This window comes from Phacochoerus africanus, chromosome 2 (assembly GCF_016906955.1).
Source record: "Phacochoerus africanus isolate WHEZ1 chromosome 2, ROS_Pafr_v1, whole genome shotgun sequence".
Lineage (NCBI taxonomy): Eukaryota > Metazoa > Chordata > Mammalia > Artiodactyla > Suidae > Phacochoerus > Phacochoerus africanus.
Genome location: NC_062545.1, coordinates 31,101,635 through 31,120,100, shown reverse-complemented (window position 1 = coordinate 31,120,100; position 18,466 = coordinate 31,101,635). Strand labels below are relative to the sequence as shown.

Below are 18,466 nucleotides of genomic sequence, written 5' to 3'. Positions count from 1 at the left end.
TTTCTCAAGGGGAAAAAAATTCAACCAAGTATTTTCAGAAGTGTGACATCAGAGGTAGACATAACAAACAGCATTTTAGGGGAGGGTGGGAAGGAGGGAGATAAAGAGAGAACACATTTTCAACTCTTTTTCCTCTATCAATTGTCTTCTCATCCACCGGCACCCACCAGCAGACTATGCCCCTTACCCCCCAAAAAGACACATCTCCAGCTCCTGGGTAAATACAGTTCCGGTCAATTCACTAACTTCTCAGGACTGGAGTTCTTTTTTAAAAGAAAAGTCTGCCCTGGCATGCAGAAAGGAGAAGTTGATGATATTAGCTTCCCCTTTTTTGCAGTCACGTCTTATGATGCAAAACAAGCGTCCCCCTTCACCAGACACTCGTTAAAAGAACTGTATTCATTTTCAAAAGTAACAACTATAGAGATTTTATGTTTCATCTCAAAGTCCTAAGAATCTCATAGGGACAAGAGCCAAGCACTGATCCTTCTTAATAAACAAAGAACGTGTGCACACAGAAAGAGAAGCTCATCGCAACATGGAGAAACCAAAAATATTTCTTGCCAATCTAAACAAATCTGTTGGACTAACAGCCTTAATCTAGAGGAGATAAATGATAAAATAATAAAACAATGAAGATTCAACCTAAACCTCTTTCAGTCACCGTCTCTTAACCTTTATAATATGAGCTTAAGTTCACATATTTTATGCTTCCCTGGAAAGTTCTGACTTTCCTGAACACACAAATACACACAAGCACATATGGCATGTTACGCATATTTCTGCTAAAAGGCAGAACATTGCTGCACTTACATATTCAGCCAACTATATTTTATGTTACCAAGGGATCTATTTTGTTCACATTCCAAAGGCTAACTTTTAGCCACTCTATCTTCCTCTTTTAGATTATTTTTTAAAAAATACTCAAATGCCAGAATTCTCATTAGCACTGGTAAGACTTAATGTAATGTGTAAGTGCAGGAAATTTTTATCTCAAGGATTGTTTCCTGGTCAACCATGGTTATTTCTATTTATCAGTTTCCTTCACTTCATAACTTAATTCTGACACGATTCACACTAGAATTCCTTGTAACTACAACTCTCCTACCTCCTACTCCTCATACTTAGAAATAATACCTAACTCTTAAGTGGAACTCTACCTGGGTGTTTAAAAGCATGCATGATGGATTCAGATATGGCAACCAGTTTCCTAATAACAAAGAGAATAATCCTGCATATGTTAGGAGCGCTTTCAGGATTCTTCACAACTTTAACTTGGTTAAAATTATGGCCTGTTAAAGTTGAAAGAGACCATGATCCAGCCCACAGAAAATTTATATAAGAAAATCATTTCCTGGAAGATGAAACAGCTTCCTCAGGCCACACTGTGGTTTGGAGCTGATTTCAGGAAATGTGCATGCATGCATGCACATACCGCTTGCCTAATTAGAAACTTTTCCTCTTGTCTCATTGATTTTCCTAGCTCAGCTATATTTGGAGTCTGATTCTAACCTGGGAACTGCAATATAAATCACAATGAGACACAACTGCGGCTAACATAGGTAAAATTTAAAAGACTTTAAATGCTAAACATTGGCAAGGTTCTGGAGCAACACAAACTCTAGATACACTGGCTGCTGGGAGTATAACCTGGAACAGCTACTTTAGGTAACTGTTCAACTGTATCTACTACATATATGAAACAAAAGAACATATATGAAACATATATGAAACAAAAGAACATTCAAGAATGATCGGCACTGTTCATAACTAAGAAAAACAAAATCAAACAAACCAAAAATACAGAAACACTCCAAAAGTTGATTAACAATAGAAAGAATAGATGTAGTATGCTTAAATATGGAATACTCTACGGTAATAAAAACAAATGACCGACAGCTACCTGTAACATCGATGAACTGCACAAACCTCATGGGAGAAAGAAGTCCAATATAAACCATATTATTTGATTCTATTAAAGTTAAAAACTAAAAATATTAATCAGTGATGTTAGAAGTCAGGACACTGGTTATCTCTGGAAAGTACAGAGGGAGTTATAAACATGAGAAGGGCTTCAGGGGCTGGTAATGCTCTATTCCTAGACACATGTGGTGCTGTAATGCATTTAGCTATACATTAACAATTGGAATACAACTCTCTCTACATATATTGTACTTCTGCTTTATAAAAGTTAAAAAAAAAAAACCCAATCTTTAAGTTTGTAACGGATTTCAATAATTTCTTCTGCTTCTTTCAAAAACACAAGTCCTTTCTGAGTGTTCCATTTGTCCTGAATATATTTTTCTGTATTGCATGTGTTTGTGCCAGGATGAAGGGCCTTGTGAAATACCCCACTCTGGTTCACTTTGTGTGATAGGTTCAGCTATTTCAACCTCCTGAGACTTGTTTGTCCTTGTCCTATACATTGCAGGCAGGAGCCTGTCTCAAAGAAAATAGACAGATGATACAGGATAAATGAGCACATATCTCATTTCCAGATAATGCTAATAAAAATGGTACTTTTTTTTAAAAGCTTGAGAACTAAATCTTAAGCACTTCTTTGATGCATTATGATCTTCTAGACCAAGAATAACTAATTGGTTTAATGTGCATGCTGACTCCACTGGGAATGGTTGCTTGGAGCACTGGGCTCAGAAGGACTTGATGTCATGCTGAAGCCAGCGACAGAGAGTAAGGTTAGGACAAAGGATGCCATGGGCAAAGGATGGAGCACAAACATGCTGCTGACTCTGCTGGAGTCAACAGCACACTCTCTCCTATAGGACAAAAGTAGTTTCTTAATCATTTTAAATGCTCCACAGAGAAATCCCTTATAAAGTTCTAGTTTACTATAATGACTTACTACTCATACTTAGGAAGTGATATTATTTTAACATAATTCTATTTCTGCCTAATATATTTTACACTTACATATATATGATAGTTAAATATTTTATTTAATACAAATATTAGTGTAATATAGTTTAAATACTTCACTAGTAAAGCAAATCAATTAAGACTACAGATTATTTTTAACAAAAAATAGTTTAATAGGAAAAAAAGCCACTTAAGTGTAAAGACATTTTATTTCATCTCTCCTACTCTTTGCAAAGCAGAACTGCCAGAATATAACACTATTTTTAAAAACTCACAAAATTCCAATCTTATTAAATGTTTTTTTCTTGGGTTCCTCCAAGAATCAAAAGTCTTCTGATTGCTATTTTCTTTTTTTTGGTATAAATTATACCATTCTCAATATTTTACAAGTTTTCATTGGTCTTAATCAAAACTAATGTGAAAATAAACTTTTCCCACTGTGGTACTCAGGAAGACTTTGGCTTTAGTGGAACAGACGCATGTATTGTAACTACAAGATTATTACCTTACTTAGATTTCTTTTACAAAAGTCGATAATTTGTACTGACATAAATTCAAAAGATGCAAATGCAGTGTGAAGAGAAACACCTAAATGTGGTGATAAGTACCGTTTTATTCAATCACATCCAGTATTATTAGCATTAACAGATGGGGGGAAAAGTGAACTGAAATTTCACACTTCTCCCTTTCACTTCCACGTGATTTCTGCTTAGCCCTTATCAGTAATGAACACTGGTTGGTAGGGTAGATTTTTAACAATAACTTGCTCTACTGAAATCTAAACTTCCCCACATTTAAACTTTGAAATGCAGACTTTAAAGAATACACAGTGATAACTGGTTTCACTGAATTCATGACCCCAAATCTCAAGTGAATACTCAACCTATCAAATGATTTGCAGATATTTTCTCTGCTTCCCTGAGAATCTACTCTCTCAATTGTCAAAACTACAAGTAGTTTGCTTTCTCTTCCTTCCATAAACTTCTAGCAGCTTTCCCTCCCATTCCTTCTTTGATGCCTTTGCCTCCTATTTCCTTTAAAAACACTCAGAGAGGAATTCTCCATCTTCATCCACCGCACTTAGCGTCCACACCACACACTCTGCATCAAATCTGTACAGTGGGTAAAAGGCAAACCAGTCACTAGGGGTCCATTCCCTGCCCCTTCTCATCTTCGAAGACAATTCTTTTGCAAGTATACTCTCGCTAGAATCTCCCTTTGGTAGTGGAAAAACACACCCTCTTCCTTTGACCCTCTTTCTCCTTCCATGGTAGAAGCTACTATTTGTCTCCTCACATTGACTCCCTTCTCTCACAAAAGGAGAAATCCCCAATTTTAGCGAGCTCACTGCAATCCAGCTAAAAAATGTTTTCAGCCCTCCTAGCAGTGGGTGCAGCCATGTGACTATGTCTAAATTCTGGTCAATAACATATGCAGAGGTGAGTCGGATTCTGGGAAGTCTCTTTAAATGGAAGACGTCGGTCCTCCTTCCTCGTTTTCTCCATCTACGTGTGCAAGAGAGATATGAGACTTTTTAAAAAATTTCTGAATTATCAAAATCTGTGAACCATCTTTTCTTTTAATTAAAAAGGTTTTTTGTTAACCTTTTGACTCCCTTCACCCATTTCTCCCCCCCCCCCAAAAAACCGCCAATCTGTTCTGCATATTCATCAGCTTAGTTTGTTTGTTTTGGTGTTTTTTTGAAGACCCCACACATAAGAAAGATCATACATACATTTCTCTAACTTAATTCTTTCAACATATTGCCCTTGAGGTCTATCTGTTTGCTGCAAATGGCAAGCTTTTCTTCTTTATTTTATGGCTAATATTAATAACCACATAATTATTCTACATTTATATAATATTTATAATATATAATTATATAATACATAATAAATATATATATACAAAGATATGATATTATGTATTCATCTTCTTTATCTTTCCACGGACACTTAGGTTGCATCCATATCTTGGCTATTATAAATAATTCTGTGATAAATATGGGAGTGCAGATACATTTTCAAATTAGTATTTTTGTTTTCCTTGGATAAATACCCAGAGGCAGAACTGCTGGATCACATGGATTTTAATTTTTTGAGGAACCTCCATACCATTTTCATAGTGGCTGCACCAATTTCTATTGCCATCAACAGTAAGTACACAAGGGGTCCCTTTGCTCTACATTCTCTCCAACACTTGCTATTTCTTGTTTTTTGTTTTTGTTTTTATAACAGCCATTCTAACAAGTGTAAGGTGGTATCTTACTAATCTACATTTTCCTGATGATTAATGATGTACCTGTTGGCCTCCCATGTCTTTGAAAAAAATACCTATTCAGATCTCCTGCCCCTTTTTTAATCAGATGGTTTTTCCTGCTATTTAGCTGCATGAATTCTTTATATATTTTGTATTAATCCCTTATTAAATATATGATTTGCAGATATTTTCTCCCATTCAATATGTTGCCCTTTTATTTTGTTGATGGTTTCCTTTGCTGTGGAGAAACATTTTAGTTTGATGTAGTCCCACTTCTTTAGTTTTGCTTTTGTTGCTTTAGCTTTTGCTGTCAGATTAAAAAAATCACTGTCAAGGCCTACGTGAAGGAGCTTACCATCTACATTTTCTTCTATGACTTGTGTAGTGCAAGACAGTGGTCCAGTTTCATTCTTTTGCATGTGGCTGTACAGTTTTTCCAACATGATATTGAAAAGACTATCCTTTCTCCACTGTATATATTCTTGGCTTTATGGTAAATTAATTAATGATATATGCATGGGTTCATTTCTGGGATCTCTATTCTGTTTCATTGATCTATGTGTCTGTTTTTATGCCAAAACCACGCTGTTTTAATTGCTACAGTCTGTAATTAAGTTTGAAATCAAGGACTTGATGATTCCAGCTTTGTTCTTTTTTCTCAAGATGGCTTTGGCTATACAGGATCTTTTGTGGTTCCATACAAATTTTAAGATTGTTTGTTCTTTGGAGTTCCCGTCGTGGCGCAGTGGATAACGAATCCGACTAGGAACCATGAGGTTGCGGGTTCGGTCTCTGCCCTTGCTCAGTGGGTTAAGGATCCGGCGTTGCCGTGAACTGTGGTGTAGGTTGCAGACACGGCTCGGATCCTGCGTTGCTGTGGCTCTGGAGTAGGCCGGGGGCTACAGCTCCGATTAGACCCCTAGCCTGGGAACCTCCATATGCCGCGGAAGCGGCCCAAAGAAATAGCAAAAAGACAAAAAATAAAATAAAATAAAAATAAAAATAAAGATTGTTTGTTCTGTGAAAATTACCATTGTAATTTTGAGAGAGATTGCACTGAATTTGTGAACTGCTATGGGTGGTATGAACATAATATTAATTCTTCTGATCCATGGACTATCTTTCCATTTATTTGTGTCTCCCTCAATTTCTTTCCTTAATGTCGGTAGTTTCCAGTAGGAAGTCTTTTACATCTTTGGTTAAATTGATTCTTTTCTGATAAAACTATAATGGGACTGGTTTTTTTTTTTTTTTTTTTTTTAATTTCTCTTTCTGATAGTTTGCTATTAGTGTATAGAAACCCAAGACATTTGGGGGTAATGATTTTGTAATCTGCAACATTACTATATTTATTTATTCCACCAGTTTTTTAATAGAGTCTTTTCTATGCAAACAGTGACAGTTTTACTTCTTCCTTCACAATTTGGATGCCTTTTATTTGTCTTTCTTGTCTAAATGCTGTCTAGAACTTCCAATACCATTCTGAACAAAAATGGCAAGAATGGCCATCATCTTGTTCCTGATCTTAGAGGAAAAGCTTTTAACTTTTCACCACTGAGTATGATGTTAGCTGCAGGTTTGTCATATGTGGCCTTTGTTATGCTGAGGTCTGTTCCCTCTATACCCACTTTGCTAACAGTTTTTATCATAGATGGATGTTGAGTTTTGTCAACTGTTTTTTCTGCATCTATTGAAATGATTATATGCTTTTTATCCTTCATTTTGTTGATGCAGTGTGTGTACCACAGTGATTGATTTGCAGACGTTGAACCAGCCTGGCATCCCTGGAATAAATCCAGGGATTTAGTCTTTCAAAGTCACCATTTTGCCAGATCCAATTGTCTGCTTTCATCTTATTCTGTCTCTCAGCGGCATCAGATCCATGAGGCCTCACTCACTCCTGAAACATTCTTTTAATTTCTGGAAACCCAGCAGATCCTGCTTTTCTTCTTACCTCACCGGTCGCTCCTTCCCTGACTCTTCATGCTGTTTTCTCCCCACTTTCCTGATTTCTACTTGCCCTCTTCTCTGAATGCTACTCACTCCATTGTGATTATTTTAGACCTAGGGTTTTAAATACCATTTATATTTTGACCACACTCTGATCTCCAAATTCATATATCCAAACTAAATGTTTGATATCTCCATTAAATGTTCAAAAGACATTGCAAAATTTACGTGGCCAAAACAACCCCTGCCCCCCGTCTCCTGAACTGTAGTTCTTCCCAACTTAGTACCTCCTCACCACCAGCCACTTGGCTGCTCTGTGCAAAAACCATGGAGTTACCCTGGACTCCTCTTTCCCTCTCATCCCCACCTCCCCATTCATCAGCAAGTCCTGCTGGCTCTGCCACACATTTCTCCAACTCCTCCGTACCAACCCTATGTAAGCCAACATCTCTCTCATCAGACCCCTACCATGGCCAGTGTGTCTCCTTCCAGTTCCTCAGTCTGTTTTCTAAGCAGCAGCCAAAGCGATCTGTTCCAAGTACAGATCTGATTGTGTCTCTTCCCTGCCTCTTAGAATGAAATCTAAGCTCCACAGGCTCTAGATGACCTGACTGGCCTCTCTGATTTCATCTCCTGCCACTCTTGCTTCAAGTGCTGTGCTTCAGCCACACACAGTGGATTTTTTCTTTTTTTCCTGTTTTCTGAACACCCTAAGCTCTGGACCATTTTTTTTTTTTTTTTAAATACTGCTGTGGCCTCCATCTCATGCTCTTTCCCAGTATCTTATCCTTCTTCTCACTACCTGCCCCTTCTCATCCTCATTCAGGGGAGAACCAGCTAAACTAAGGCAGCTTCTTCCTAATCGCCTGTTTTCACATCACTCTCATTTTATGTTCTTCATAGGAAATTATGTTGTTCATTAAATTTTTTTGAACCATCAGTTTCTTCTTATATTGGCAACTACAGGACAACAGGACCTTGCAGATCTTGCTTACTGCTGGATTCCCAAGGTCTGGAACAGCAAGCAGTCAGTGCTCAGTAAATTCTTTGATGAATGAAAAACAAAAAGTCACTCAGTCTGAACCATTACTCCAGTGTCTAAAACTCTTAATAACAGACCTGAGAAACACCTGACCATCACATCCTGCTCACTTAGTAACAGGGACTACACTCCTGAGTGGACAAAGCCATCCCTGAACAACTAGGATTGTTCAAAAGCCCCTATTTCTTCTCAAGCTGAAGTCTGACTTCTGTTCCTTCTGTTTATCCTCAGAGGCCTCTATGACCAAGTTGAGTACGTTTCTTCCGTTTTACACAGACATCTGAGGGTGGTGACAGTACCGTCATGATTGAAGAGTCCCAGTCCCCTTAACAGCTCTTCACAAGGCTATTAAAAACAAAGAGTTTCGGGTCTTATCATCACCTTCCCACATACCCCCGAACTGCCCCAAACCGCAAGGCAGTCACACTTAGCTATCAACTATGCCATGAATACGTGGCTCTGGCCCAGTTTACCACATCTCTTCTGGCTGGTCTCCTGTGGGAGAGTGACCTAACTGAAGTTAACTCTTCCTTCCTTCCTGTTCAAGCTCACACACCGTCTCCAATCACGTGACTTTCTCATACCACTAAGTGCTGTTTCTGCAACCTCTGGGTACTGTAGTCATTCCTCATCCTCTTCCCAGAATTCCTGACACCGTTTAGCTTTCCCAACACAGCACACCTGCCCTAGTTTATGGAAAAAGACCTCCTCGCTTCCTTTCTTGGATAAAGACCCTGATTTTCAACACACATACATTAAAATTATAAACTCTCTTAATTTTCACACAGATAGTCTGAAGCAGACCAGCACTACTTCCAATCGGCCCCAAGGGAACCACATAAAGGAGAGGCCCTTTTGGCTCCCTTCAGAACAGATCTGATGCTGGAAGAGCAAAACTGAGCCAACACTGGTGTTCTGGGACAAAGTGGAACAATCCGTGCTATACCAAACCAATAGACCCTGCTGGGGATAATGTGAGACCTCTTCACTATTCCCTTCCCTTCCTTGCTCCTCCCAAAATAGCCCGAGTATTGCCCCAAATCATAATAAGGCTTATCTTACACTGCTGTGCACAGCAGCACTTTTTTAGAACCACCTATAATCTCATTTTACTCCCTATGACTCTAAAACACACTGATACCTCATTTCAATCTCACAGGTAGAGTAATAACTGTTGGGAAGTTAATGATTCAACAAACACAGTTTGGCCATCGGAAAACACTGCAGATGTTCTGCAGTGTGTTAGAATTCTAGTAAAGAGAGTGGCCTTTATGAGACAGGCTGAAGAATCAAACTAGGTGTATTAACATACCCTGAAAGAGTCCAGGCAATGCCCAGAGGGCCAAAATACTGATCACAAAATGACTAGAACAACTCAGGTATAGGATCAGCTGTAATTTAGAAAAACCAAAAAAAGAAAAAAAAAAGAAAAAAAAACTCTAGGCTCAAATCTATACTGATTGTTATTTTTAATTCTTGTATATATTGTGAAGAGTAATAATTTCTAGCAAAATGCTACATTACATCAGTTTTCTAGTAGTCTGTCTTGCAGAGGTGTAGCAAAGGATAATGTGTGAGGAATCTGGATAGTTATTTTTTATATCTGCTTCAAGAGATAAAAATGTCCCCTCCTTAGTTCACCCCTGCTCCTTAATAATGTACCATATTACTTTTGTAAAGGTGCGGATGTTTTGTAAAGGTACCTTTACAAAATTAGCCTAAACCATATCCAATGAGATTTTATTTTTAATAAACATATGTTCCTTAAACCCTTGTTGGTGTTCCTCAGCCCAAGCTTATGGGATTTAATCAAGTCTCGTTTTCTCATCTATAGCCAGACAGGTTTAGAGCAAACCTAAGAATCTATCCTTCTGAATCTTTCCTTCAATAATGAATGTTTCTTAGGTGCCTGACACTCTACAGAAAAATGCATTAAGTGTTAATCTTTTCTAACATTAATTATTTCTTCTCTACATTCTAAAGAGTTCTAGCCTTTAAAAATCTTTTTCTAAAGGAACACTAACTGTCCTCTTATGAGTCTCCAAGTTTCAGTTAAGAACTGAAAACCTTGAGGTCAACTGAAAACTCAACTTACAACATTGTGTGATCTTCTGGATGTTGGAAGAGATACGCTGGGCCAGCTGGGCTGGGTCACCACCAATTCCTGGAGTGTAAGACATGGTTGATTTGCTTGTTCACTAATTTCATCAGCTGTTGGTGGGCTGTGCAGTTTTCTAAGCAGTCACCTATACAACAAAAGAAAAATCACATAATTGTATTTTTAAAGTTACTGGCTTACATCTTCCAAACTGTCAATCTGGGAGGTTATAAGTACAAATTTGATGACCCTAACAGGGTTGAAATCTTGCACAGAACACATCAAAGAGTAAAACTCATGTCTATATTTTTTAAAATGGACTTTATAGGATGGAATTGAATTCAACATTTTAAACAAAATAACATTCAAACTGTCCATCCCCTTTGGAAACACCTGTGCTCTCTCTAAGGAAGACTTCGTAAGTCCCTTTTCTGTGTATCATTTTAATTGCTTATACATTTTCTCCTTAACTAAACTGTGAGCAACTATAAAGCAGGGTCTACATACTATTTATCTTTCTTTCTCCGACATTTAAAATAATTCCTGGCAGAGAGGAAGAATTTAAATGTGAATTATAAGGCTCATGGATTTCAGGCTATCCCCAGAAATTTCACTGTATTTAACTTACACAGTAATGGCTCACTAATGTGTTTCTAATTTTAATGGGAAAGGTCAAATGTGAAGGAGCAGAGCCAACAAGTAAGAAAAAAAGCAATGCCCTGTAAAATGCCTATCATACACACGCCTTCCTGACAAAGCAAGGAGAACACCTCTCCTCTTGCATAAGCCAACGTCTTAGGACAGGAAGCTAAGATGCTGCCATAGGAAGGAGTTAAGATGAAGTTCTGTTCTTCAATCCACACCAGTCGCACCATGCCAGTCACAGTTTGGAAAGAAAGGATAAAGAGGGGTGTGGATGGCAAAGAATTTCAACGACACCTACACCATCTTTTTCCAGAGTGTGCACTGAACATTGCAGAGACATGGGCAGTCGATGTGTCCCCTAACTTTGAGTCTGCTACAAGTCGGCTACATTCCCCGCCTTAGATGAAATAAACACTGTGGAGTTGCAAGCAGACAAACAAAACCAAGGTAAACTACCTGTTCAAGTTTGTCATCTAGAAAAAATGATAAAGTTAATAAAGTAAAACAACAAACACAGTACGAATCAGCAAAAAGTCACAGGGTAGGCAAAAGTGACAGGGTTGACAAAGAGGAAATACCACTATCACCCTTACCTAGAAAGAACTTGTGAAACCTGGATATAAGACTTGGATATCTGAGGAGGACTGCACGGAAAACAAAACATGCAAAGACATGAAGCCTGGGGCAGACAGACCCAGACCATGGGGACAGTACAAATGCAGTAGGTCATTTATCAAAGGAGGGGAGGTTCTGTCAACCCTGAACCAGATGCCTAAAGGCTGGGATGAGTAGGAGACAACTCTGAGAAAGGGAAGGAGAGGTGTGACTTAACATTTACTGCACATCTGTGAAATTAAAAGCATTTCACACAGATTGTCTAATTTAATTTTCAAAATCTCCCCCTTTAAAGCAGGTAGTAGCAAATAAACCTTGCTTTCACAATGAGCAAACTGTAGCTTACAAAGATTAAGTAACTGGAAAGGGACCCCGACCCACCCACCAGGTGGAGGTGAGATCCAATCCCAGGGTTCTGGTTCTAAAGCTATACATCCTTGCTAATGTCATGGAAGAGGGCAGGCCCTGGAAGCCAGGTTGAGGCTGAATATGTTCCAAGAAGAACCCCTAGAGATTTCTGGTAGGGGAGAAGAGGCTACAAGTAAATACGTGGCTCTGTTGTAAGGGCTGGTGCTGGCAGGAAGTACCACAGGGGAACTGCTGCAATGGGTAGGCCAGTGCTGGGCCGTGTCTGTACTCTGGTGCATTGAGGCCACTCTGGAATCCTTGGGAGCTTTTAGAAGCTCTCCTTTGTCCCTCATGGATCCACAGGTCCAGAAAATCTATTCTCAGCCCTTTGGACCTAAGTCACTGAAAACAGATCCAAAGCCGATTTCACAAAAGGGTTAATTCAAACCTCAACTCAAACAGAACCCCAATAAGGCAGCACAGAAGAAAACTCCCTTCAGGTAGCCCTGGCCTTGGGCCTGCAGCCCCAAGCAATGCTGGTCCTGGGAGTAAATGAAACCTATACCATCCTAAGCTCCCTATAAACTACCAATTGAACCTTTAAATTCCACATCTTTTTTTTTCCCCAATAAGAGCTTTACTGAGACAATTCACATACCATATGATTCACCCACTTAAAGTGTACAATCCAAAGGTGTTTTTATTTATTTTTATTTTTTTGTCTTTTTTTGCTATTTCTTTGGACCGCTCCCTTGGCATATGGAGGTTCCCAGGCTAGGGGTCGAATCGGAGCTGTAGCCACTGGCCTACACCAGAGCCACAGCAACGCGGGATCCGAGCTGTGTCTGCAACCTACACCACAGCTCACGGCAACGCCGGATCTTTAACCCACTGAGCAAGGGCAGGGACCGAACCCACAACCTCATGGTTCCTAGTCGGATTCGTTAACCACTGCGCCACGACGGGAATTCCCAAAGGTGTTTTTAAATACTGACAAAGTTGTGCAACCATCACATCACTGTTAAAACATTTCCTTACCCTCCAGATAAAGTCCATGCTCATTAGTAGAGACGCCTCACTTCTCTCCAACTCCCCAGCTCAGGCCACCACGAATCTATCTTGTCTTTATTATAAGTTTGCCTATTCCGTACATTTCATATGAAGGGAATCGTACAGTATGTGTTCTTTTGTGACTGATTTCTTTCTCTTAGCGTGTTTTCAAGGTCCATCCATGTTGTATCAATACTTCATTCCTGGGAGTTCTCATCATGGCTTAGTGGAAACAAATCTGACTAGCATCCATGAGGAGAGAGGTTCAATCCCTGGCCTTGCTCAGTGGCATAAGGATCTGGCATTGCCATGAGCTGTGGTATAGATTGCAGATGCAGCTTGGATCTGACATTGCAGTGGCTGTGGTGTAGGCCAGAGGCTACAGTTCCAATTCAACCCCTAGCCTGGGAACCTCCATATGTCGGGAGGTGACCCTAAAAAGACCAAAAAAACCCAAAAAACCTTCATTCCTTTCGCTGCCAAGCAACCCTCCACTGTACAAATAGGGGCAATGCTCTCTGGGCTCAATATATCCTCTTTTCTCCTCTCCCTCTGTCAACCAGATCTCCAGAAAACCTGGCACACGGCCCACACAAACACACTGATCGAGGAAATGTTCCTTTTTCTACTTTGTGTACTCCCTTGGGGTGCTCCTCCGTCCACATACACAACACACTGACACACCAGTGGCTCTCAGATCCATGTCTCCATTAACTCTATTTAGTGTCTACTTGTCTTTGAAGCTACAGGAACCTGCCAACTACCTTTTCAGCTGCCAGGGGAACCGGCAATGGAAATCTCTACTTTGGGGCAGACACTCAGCATGTGGGCCTGCCGCCAGGATCCAAAGGAGAAAATGTTTATCTCGGGGCCCAGGGCTTTCCCAGTCTGCAGAGTTGGAAAGGTACAGTTGCTTGGACATCCAGCATCAACAGATCATGACAACCTCACCTGCATCAGAACCACACAACCACATTATTAGCAGAGCTTGCTCTGTGCCCCAAAGAGGAAGTATAATCACTGAGTCCCGTTGATTTCCACTTTCTCTTAACCCTTGAAATTCAACAAGCCGGGTCTTAACCCTCTCACTGTTTTCTTTTACGGTCTCCTTTCCCCCTCTTCAGACAATCAACCAACCACCTACAAACGCTACCATTTTCCTCATCCCTTTACTCAAGCACCTAAATCTGGGAAAATTCCTGCTGGTGCAGTAACTAAGCTTCATTCATCCAAAAGCTACTACTGCTGGACTGGCTGGCATTTCCTCAGAGAAAGGGCCCAGTACTGGTTCCCTCAGCTCAATGCTGAGCAAAGAGTGAAAAGAAATTGTGAATAATGGAAGAGAAGGTAGGTAAAAATCAACAAAATTAGCTCTGGCTAACTTATTCCCAAGCATTTAGGACTTTTGCAGCTATTTGCTCAACTGATTCTTCCACCAAGCCTATGAGGTAGGTGCAATAATAATTATGATTATTCACATGAAGAAGCAGAGGCATAATAAGCAATGTGCTTAATGTTGCTAAAGAGTTGAAATTTGAAACTAAATCTTAGAGTCCATACTTTTAAAACTCAAAACCATACTATGGCTTTCTTATGTAAATAAACTGAGAGGGGAGCCCACTCAATTTAGAAAAACCAAACTTACCACCTTTCTGCAGACCCTGTTTGAAGTTTTGCTAAACCCACGAGGAAGATGAGGAAATGGGCTTGGGGCAACTATAGGAGTGGATCAAGGAAACACTGATGAATAGCTTGCTGCTCTTCCCTCTTATTCTACTTATAGGGATACTGAAAAGACAATAATGGGCAGCCCTTCTGATGATGAAATATGAAAAATAAAGGACGCAAATGACTAACTTTACTATAAAAAAACATAACATCAGGTAGCTAACTATAAATTGATGTAAAAGTGTATGCTCTCTGCCTATAGGCTAAATCAACCAAGTTTTCCTGATGTCTGCTTTCCATGTCAGTCTCCAGCACCTGGCCCATAGCTAATATGTACAGAAGTACTCTTGCTGTATACTTTTGAAAGCTCATTCAGAATTCCTTGTTTTATTGCTCAGAATAAAAATATCTCACTATCGGGAGTTCCCGTCATGGCTCAGTGGTTAACGAATCCAACTAGGAACCATGAGGTTTTGGGTTCGATCCCTGGCCTTGTTCAGTGCGTTAAGGATCTGGCGTTGCAGTGAGCTGTGGTGTAGGTCACAGACGCAGCCTGGATCCCAAATTGCTGTGGCTCTGGCGTGGGCTGGTGGCTGCAGCTCCGATTCGACCCCTGGCCTGAGAGCCTCCATATGCAGTGGGAGCGGCCTTAGAAAAGTTAAAAAAAAAAAAAAAAAGACAACAAAACAAAACACCAATATCTCACTATCTATATCTGTACTACCAGGTGTTCAAATATCACACGTGTGGCCACTGGTTGGACAGCTCACCAATGGACTACTTCCATTACAGCAGAAAAGTTCTATTGAATGGTCCTCACCAAACCTTAATAAGTAGCTTTCTATGAGGGTATATAAACACTATAAAAGGAAAGAAGGGAGGAGCAAATCAAAGTACAATATTCCTAATGAGAATCTTCTTAAGACTGTTTCTAAAAAGCACAAATAAAAGAACAAAGGAAATTTTGAAGAGGAATCTTGCGTGTCAAACACTATCCTTAGTTACTGCTGGACATAGTGTAGCCTCCTTAAGCTTCCCATGAAGTACAAATATCATTCTCTATAAATCCAAATTGGATAAAGCAACAGAAATAGTCAGTTTCACTTTCTTAGTGGTGAGCACCAGCATAAAGCACCGGACTTCCCTTCACCCCATGTTCCAAAATGGTAAGTTCCCAGAAGGGCAAAGGTTTTTTTTTTTTTTTTTTTTTAAATCTACTTTGTGGACTTCTCTACTCTCCATACCTGGATATATAAGAGGTGCTTAATAAATATTTGTAGAATAAACAAATGTTAACTATTTCCTAAGTACTCACACCTAGTCTGAGGATAAATATTACCATTTCTAAGACAGCACTGCAGAGCCTTCTTTGAGATCCAGGATGTCCCAGGCTTAACGATGCCTGGGGCCATCACCTCCCCCTAGAAGGTTTTCCCATGATCTCCATGTGACTGGCTCCTTTTTCCCAGGGTGCCATTTCCTCTCCCTAGAAGGCTCTTCCCATGATTCTCCATGTGACTTGCTCCTTTTCCACAGCAAAGTCTCATCACGTGCTAGATAAGCATTCCGTATTCACTCTGATCCAAGTGAGAAGTCACCACCTGCCACTCTGCTGATCTAACTTACTGCATCATGGTTTAATCATTTAAAATTGTCTAGTTAGTATATCATTTATTATGTCCCTACCTCTGGAACATAAAGAGAGACAAAGCTGTCATCTTGTGGTATCTGTGCTGTGAGGGAGCACAGATGCTCCATGAATGTGCAGGTGATCCCTTTACTACAAACAGGAGCATTCTCCACCTGAACTACACGAACTGCATTCTTTAGCTCAGCTCTTGCATCCATTAAACTATTATACCATTTGGGTTTAGTTCACAATACCGAGGATTATTTTTGATCTGCTCACACACCAAACTTTCAAATAAAATGGAATCATGGCAAACTTTACTTTGGCTTACTGCACATGCTTCATATCATTTATTTTTCAACCAGCAACATTTGGCTAAAGTTTGGGATCATAACCAAAATTAAGGCTTACTTTGTTTGGGGGAGCAGTTAATGCGTTAACATGGTATCATATTAACCTCCACAGAAACTCTGAAACTGGAGCTTAAATTTCAACGAGTCACAAGCCTGAGGCAAACTTCTCAAAGTGGCCTGCAAAGCAGAGGCCTGTACACATCACCAGACAATTGAACACTGCTATCAGTCTCTGTACTGGGGGACGATCGGGCCAACCTCAGAAGAAACATTCACCTCCAATATTACTAAAGAGCACAGCATTTCATAATCACTTCCTCTTCTTCCAGAGTTGGCACAAGTATTAAATTACATATAACTGTAGTCAGACTGTGTTGATTTGAGTTAAACAAAAATTACTGTATAAGAGTCTAGCAAATGTAAGAAATCTGAGGGGGGAAAAAAGCATTTAACCGGAAAGGCAATTTTTTTCTTTTTGTCTGAATTTAAAGAAAGTAACAACCTGAAAACCAAGAGGGTGGGTGTGGGGAGGTGTCTTGAGATAGTGTATGTATTTGTAACTGGCTTTATGCAAACCAATTAAGGACATCACTGAAAGGGCCAAAGAAAGCATATCATAGTCTCCAAACCAAAGAGAAGACCAACTACAATGAGCCTCTATATTAATGTATATGGTTCCTTCACTACAGAAATACGTATCTTCAGTTCTTCTACATTCGGGAGGAGAACTTTAAAGCGCGTTTTCTAAACCCGTGAGTTAAAAAGAGGAAGAGGTCAGTTCATGTCCAGCCTGAGGCAGAAGAAGCTGGATTCCAGAGCTGGGCCGGGGCGGCTCGGACGCCAGCCCCGCCCGGGAACGCGCAGCCAGCCGGTGCGCCTGAGCAAGCGCGGCCGGGGAGGCAGGGAGAGGCGGCGGGGCTGCTGCGCATCAGGCGGCGGGAGGGCCGGGCTGGCAAGGCCAGCAGGGACCGGCGGGGCCCGCCTGACCACGCCGCGCACCGAGCCGAGGGGCGTGGGGAGCAGCGCGCTCCCGGGGCTGGGGCAACGCCGGCCCTCAGACTCCCGAGCGCCTGCCGCAGGGCGGCGGCCACCTGACAACGCGCGCAAACAAGGTGGTGCGACAGCCACGGGGACACGCGCTTTCGGGGCGCCCGGCCATGGGCACCTCCCGAGACTCCTCTTACCCCGACTTGCTCTGCTTCCTTCTTCTTCTTTAGCCGCGGGCACCCAAGGGCCGCAGAGCCCCCAGCTGCGATTCTCAGCTGATGGGTGGCGGCACTGGGATGGCCAGTGCGCATGCCCGCAATACCTCCCTGGGAAGGAGGCGGAGCTAGCTCCTCTCTCATTGGCCAGCGGGGTTAAATGACGGCAGCCCTTCCCCGCCCCTCTGGTTCTAAGCTAAGGAATGGGGGTTCCAGCAAAATTGCAAGGGAGGTGTTTTTTGAGGCCTGACCTGCGGATGGTGAACGCCTTAGCCTTCGAGCAAAAGCAGGAGGAGGGAATGGAGAGCCCCTCTGTTTATCGGGGGATGCCGGCCTCCCTAGCCTCGTGTCTTCAGCTGGCCCGATTAACTCATGCCTGCCTTGCTTCTTAACCCTTGACTCTGTAGTAGACCATATTTACAACTCCATTAAAAATGCGGACGCCCGCAAATGAGGCCCTGGGGGGAGGACATACTAACACGAATAGAGGAAATTCAGTCAGGAACAATGAAGGAATAAGCGAAAAGTCTTTACCATGTGCCAAGTAGACAAGTTTTCATACATATACAAGTCATTCTAAGCATCCTCAAGGGCGGGAAGTAGGTTTCACCGGATTTCCAAAGCATAGAGAGGTTCTCATGATAAATAGTCAAAGTAATTGTTAGATAAAAGTATAATTTCTTTTGATGAAAGAATACCAAATTAATTAGGCCTTTGTCTGTAATAAGG

The 18,466-nt window shown here is 40.9% G+C and overlaps 1 protein-coding gene across 1 annotated transcript in view; it reads right to left on the bottom strand.

The window, feature by feature from the left end:
• STX7 (syntaxin 7) overlaps positions 1-17,860 on the bottom strand; it is a 52,747-nt gene extending 34,887 nt beyond the window's left edge. Inside the window, exons 1-2 of the mRNA XM_047758512.1 lie at positions 17,720-17,860; positions 10,224-10,374 (exon numbers count right to left, since the gene is read on the bottom strand). Of these exons, the coding sequence (XP_047614468.1) occupies positions 10,224-10,308 (85 nt within the window). The 5' untranslated portion in view covers positions 10,309-10,374; positions 17,720-17,860. The remainder of the gene's footprint in view (positions 1-10,223; positions 10,375-17,719) is intronic.
• Positions 17,861-18,466: the final 606 nt, after the last annotated feature.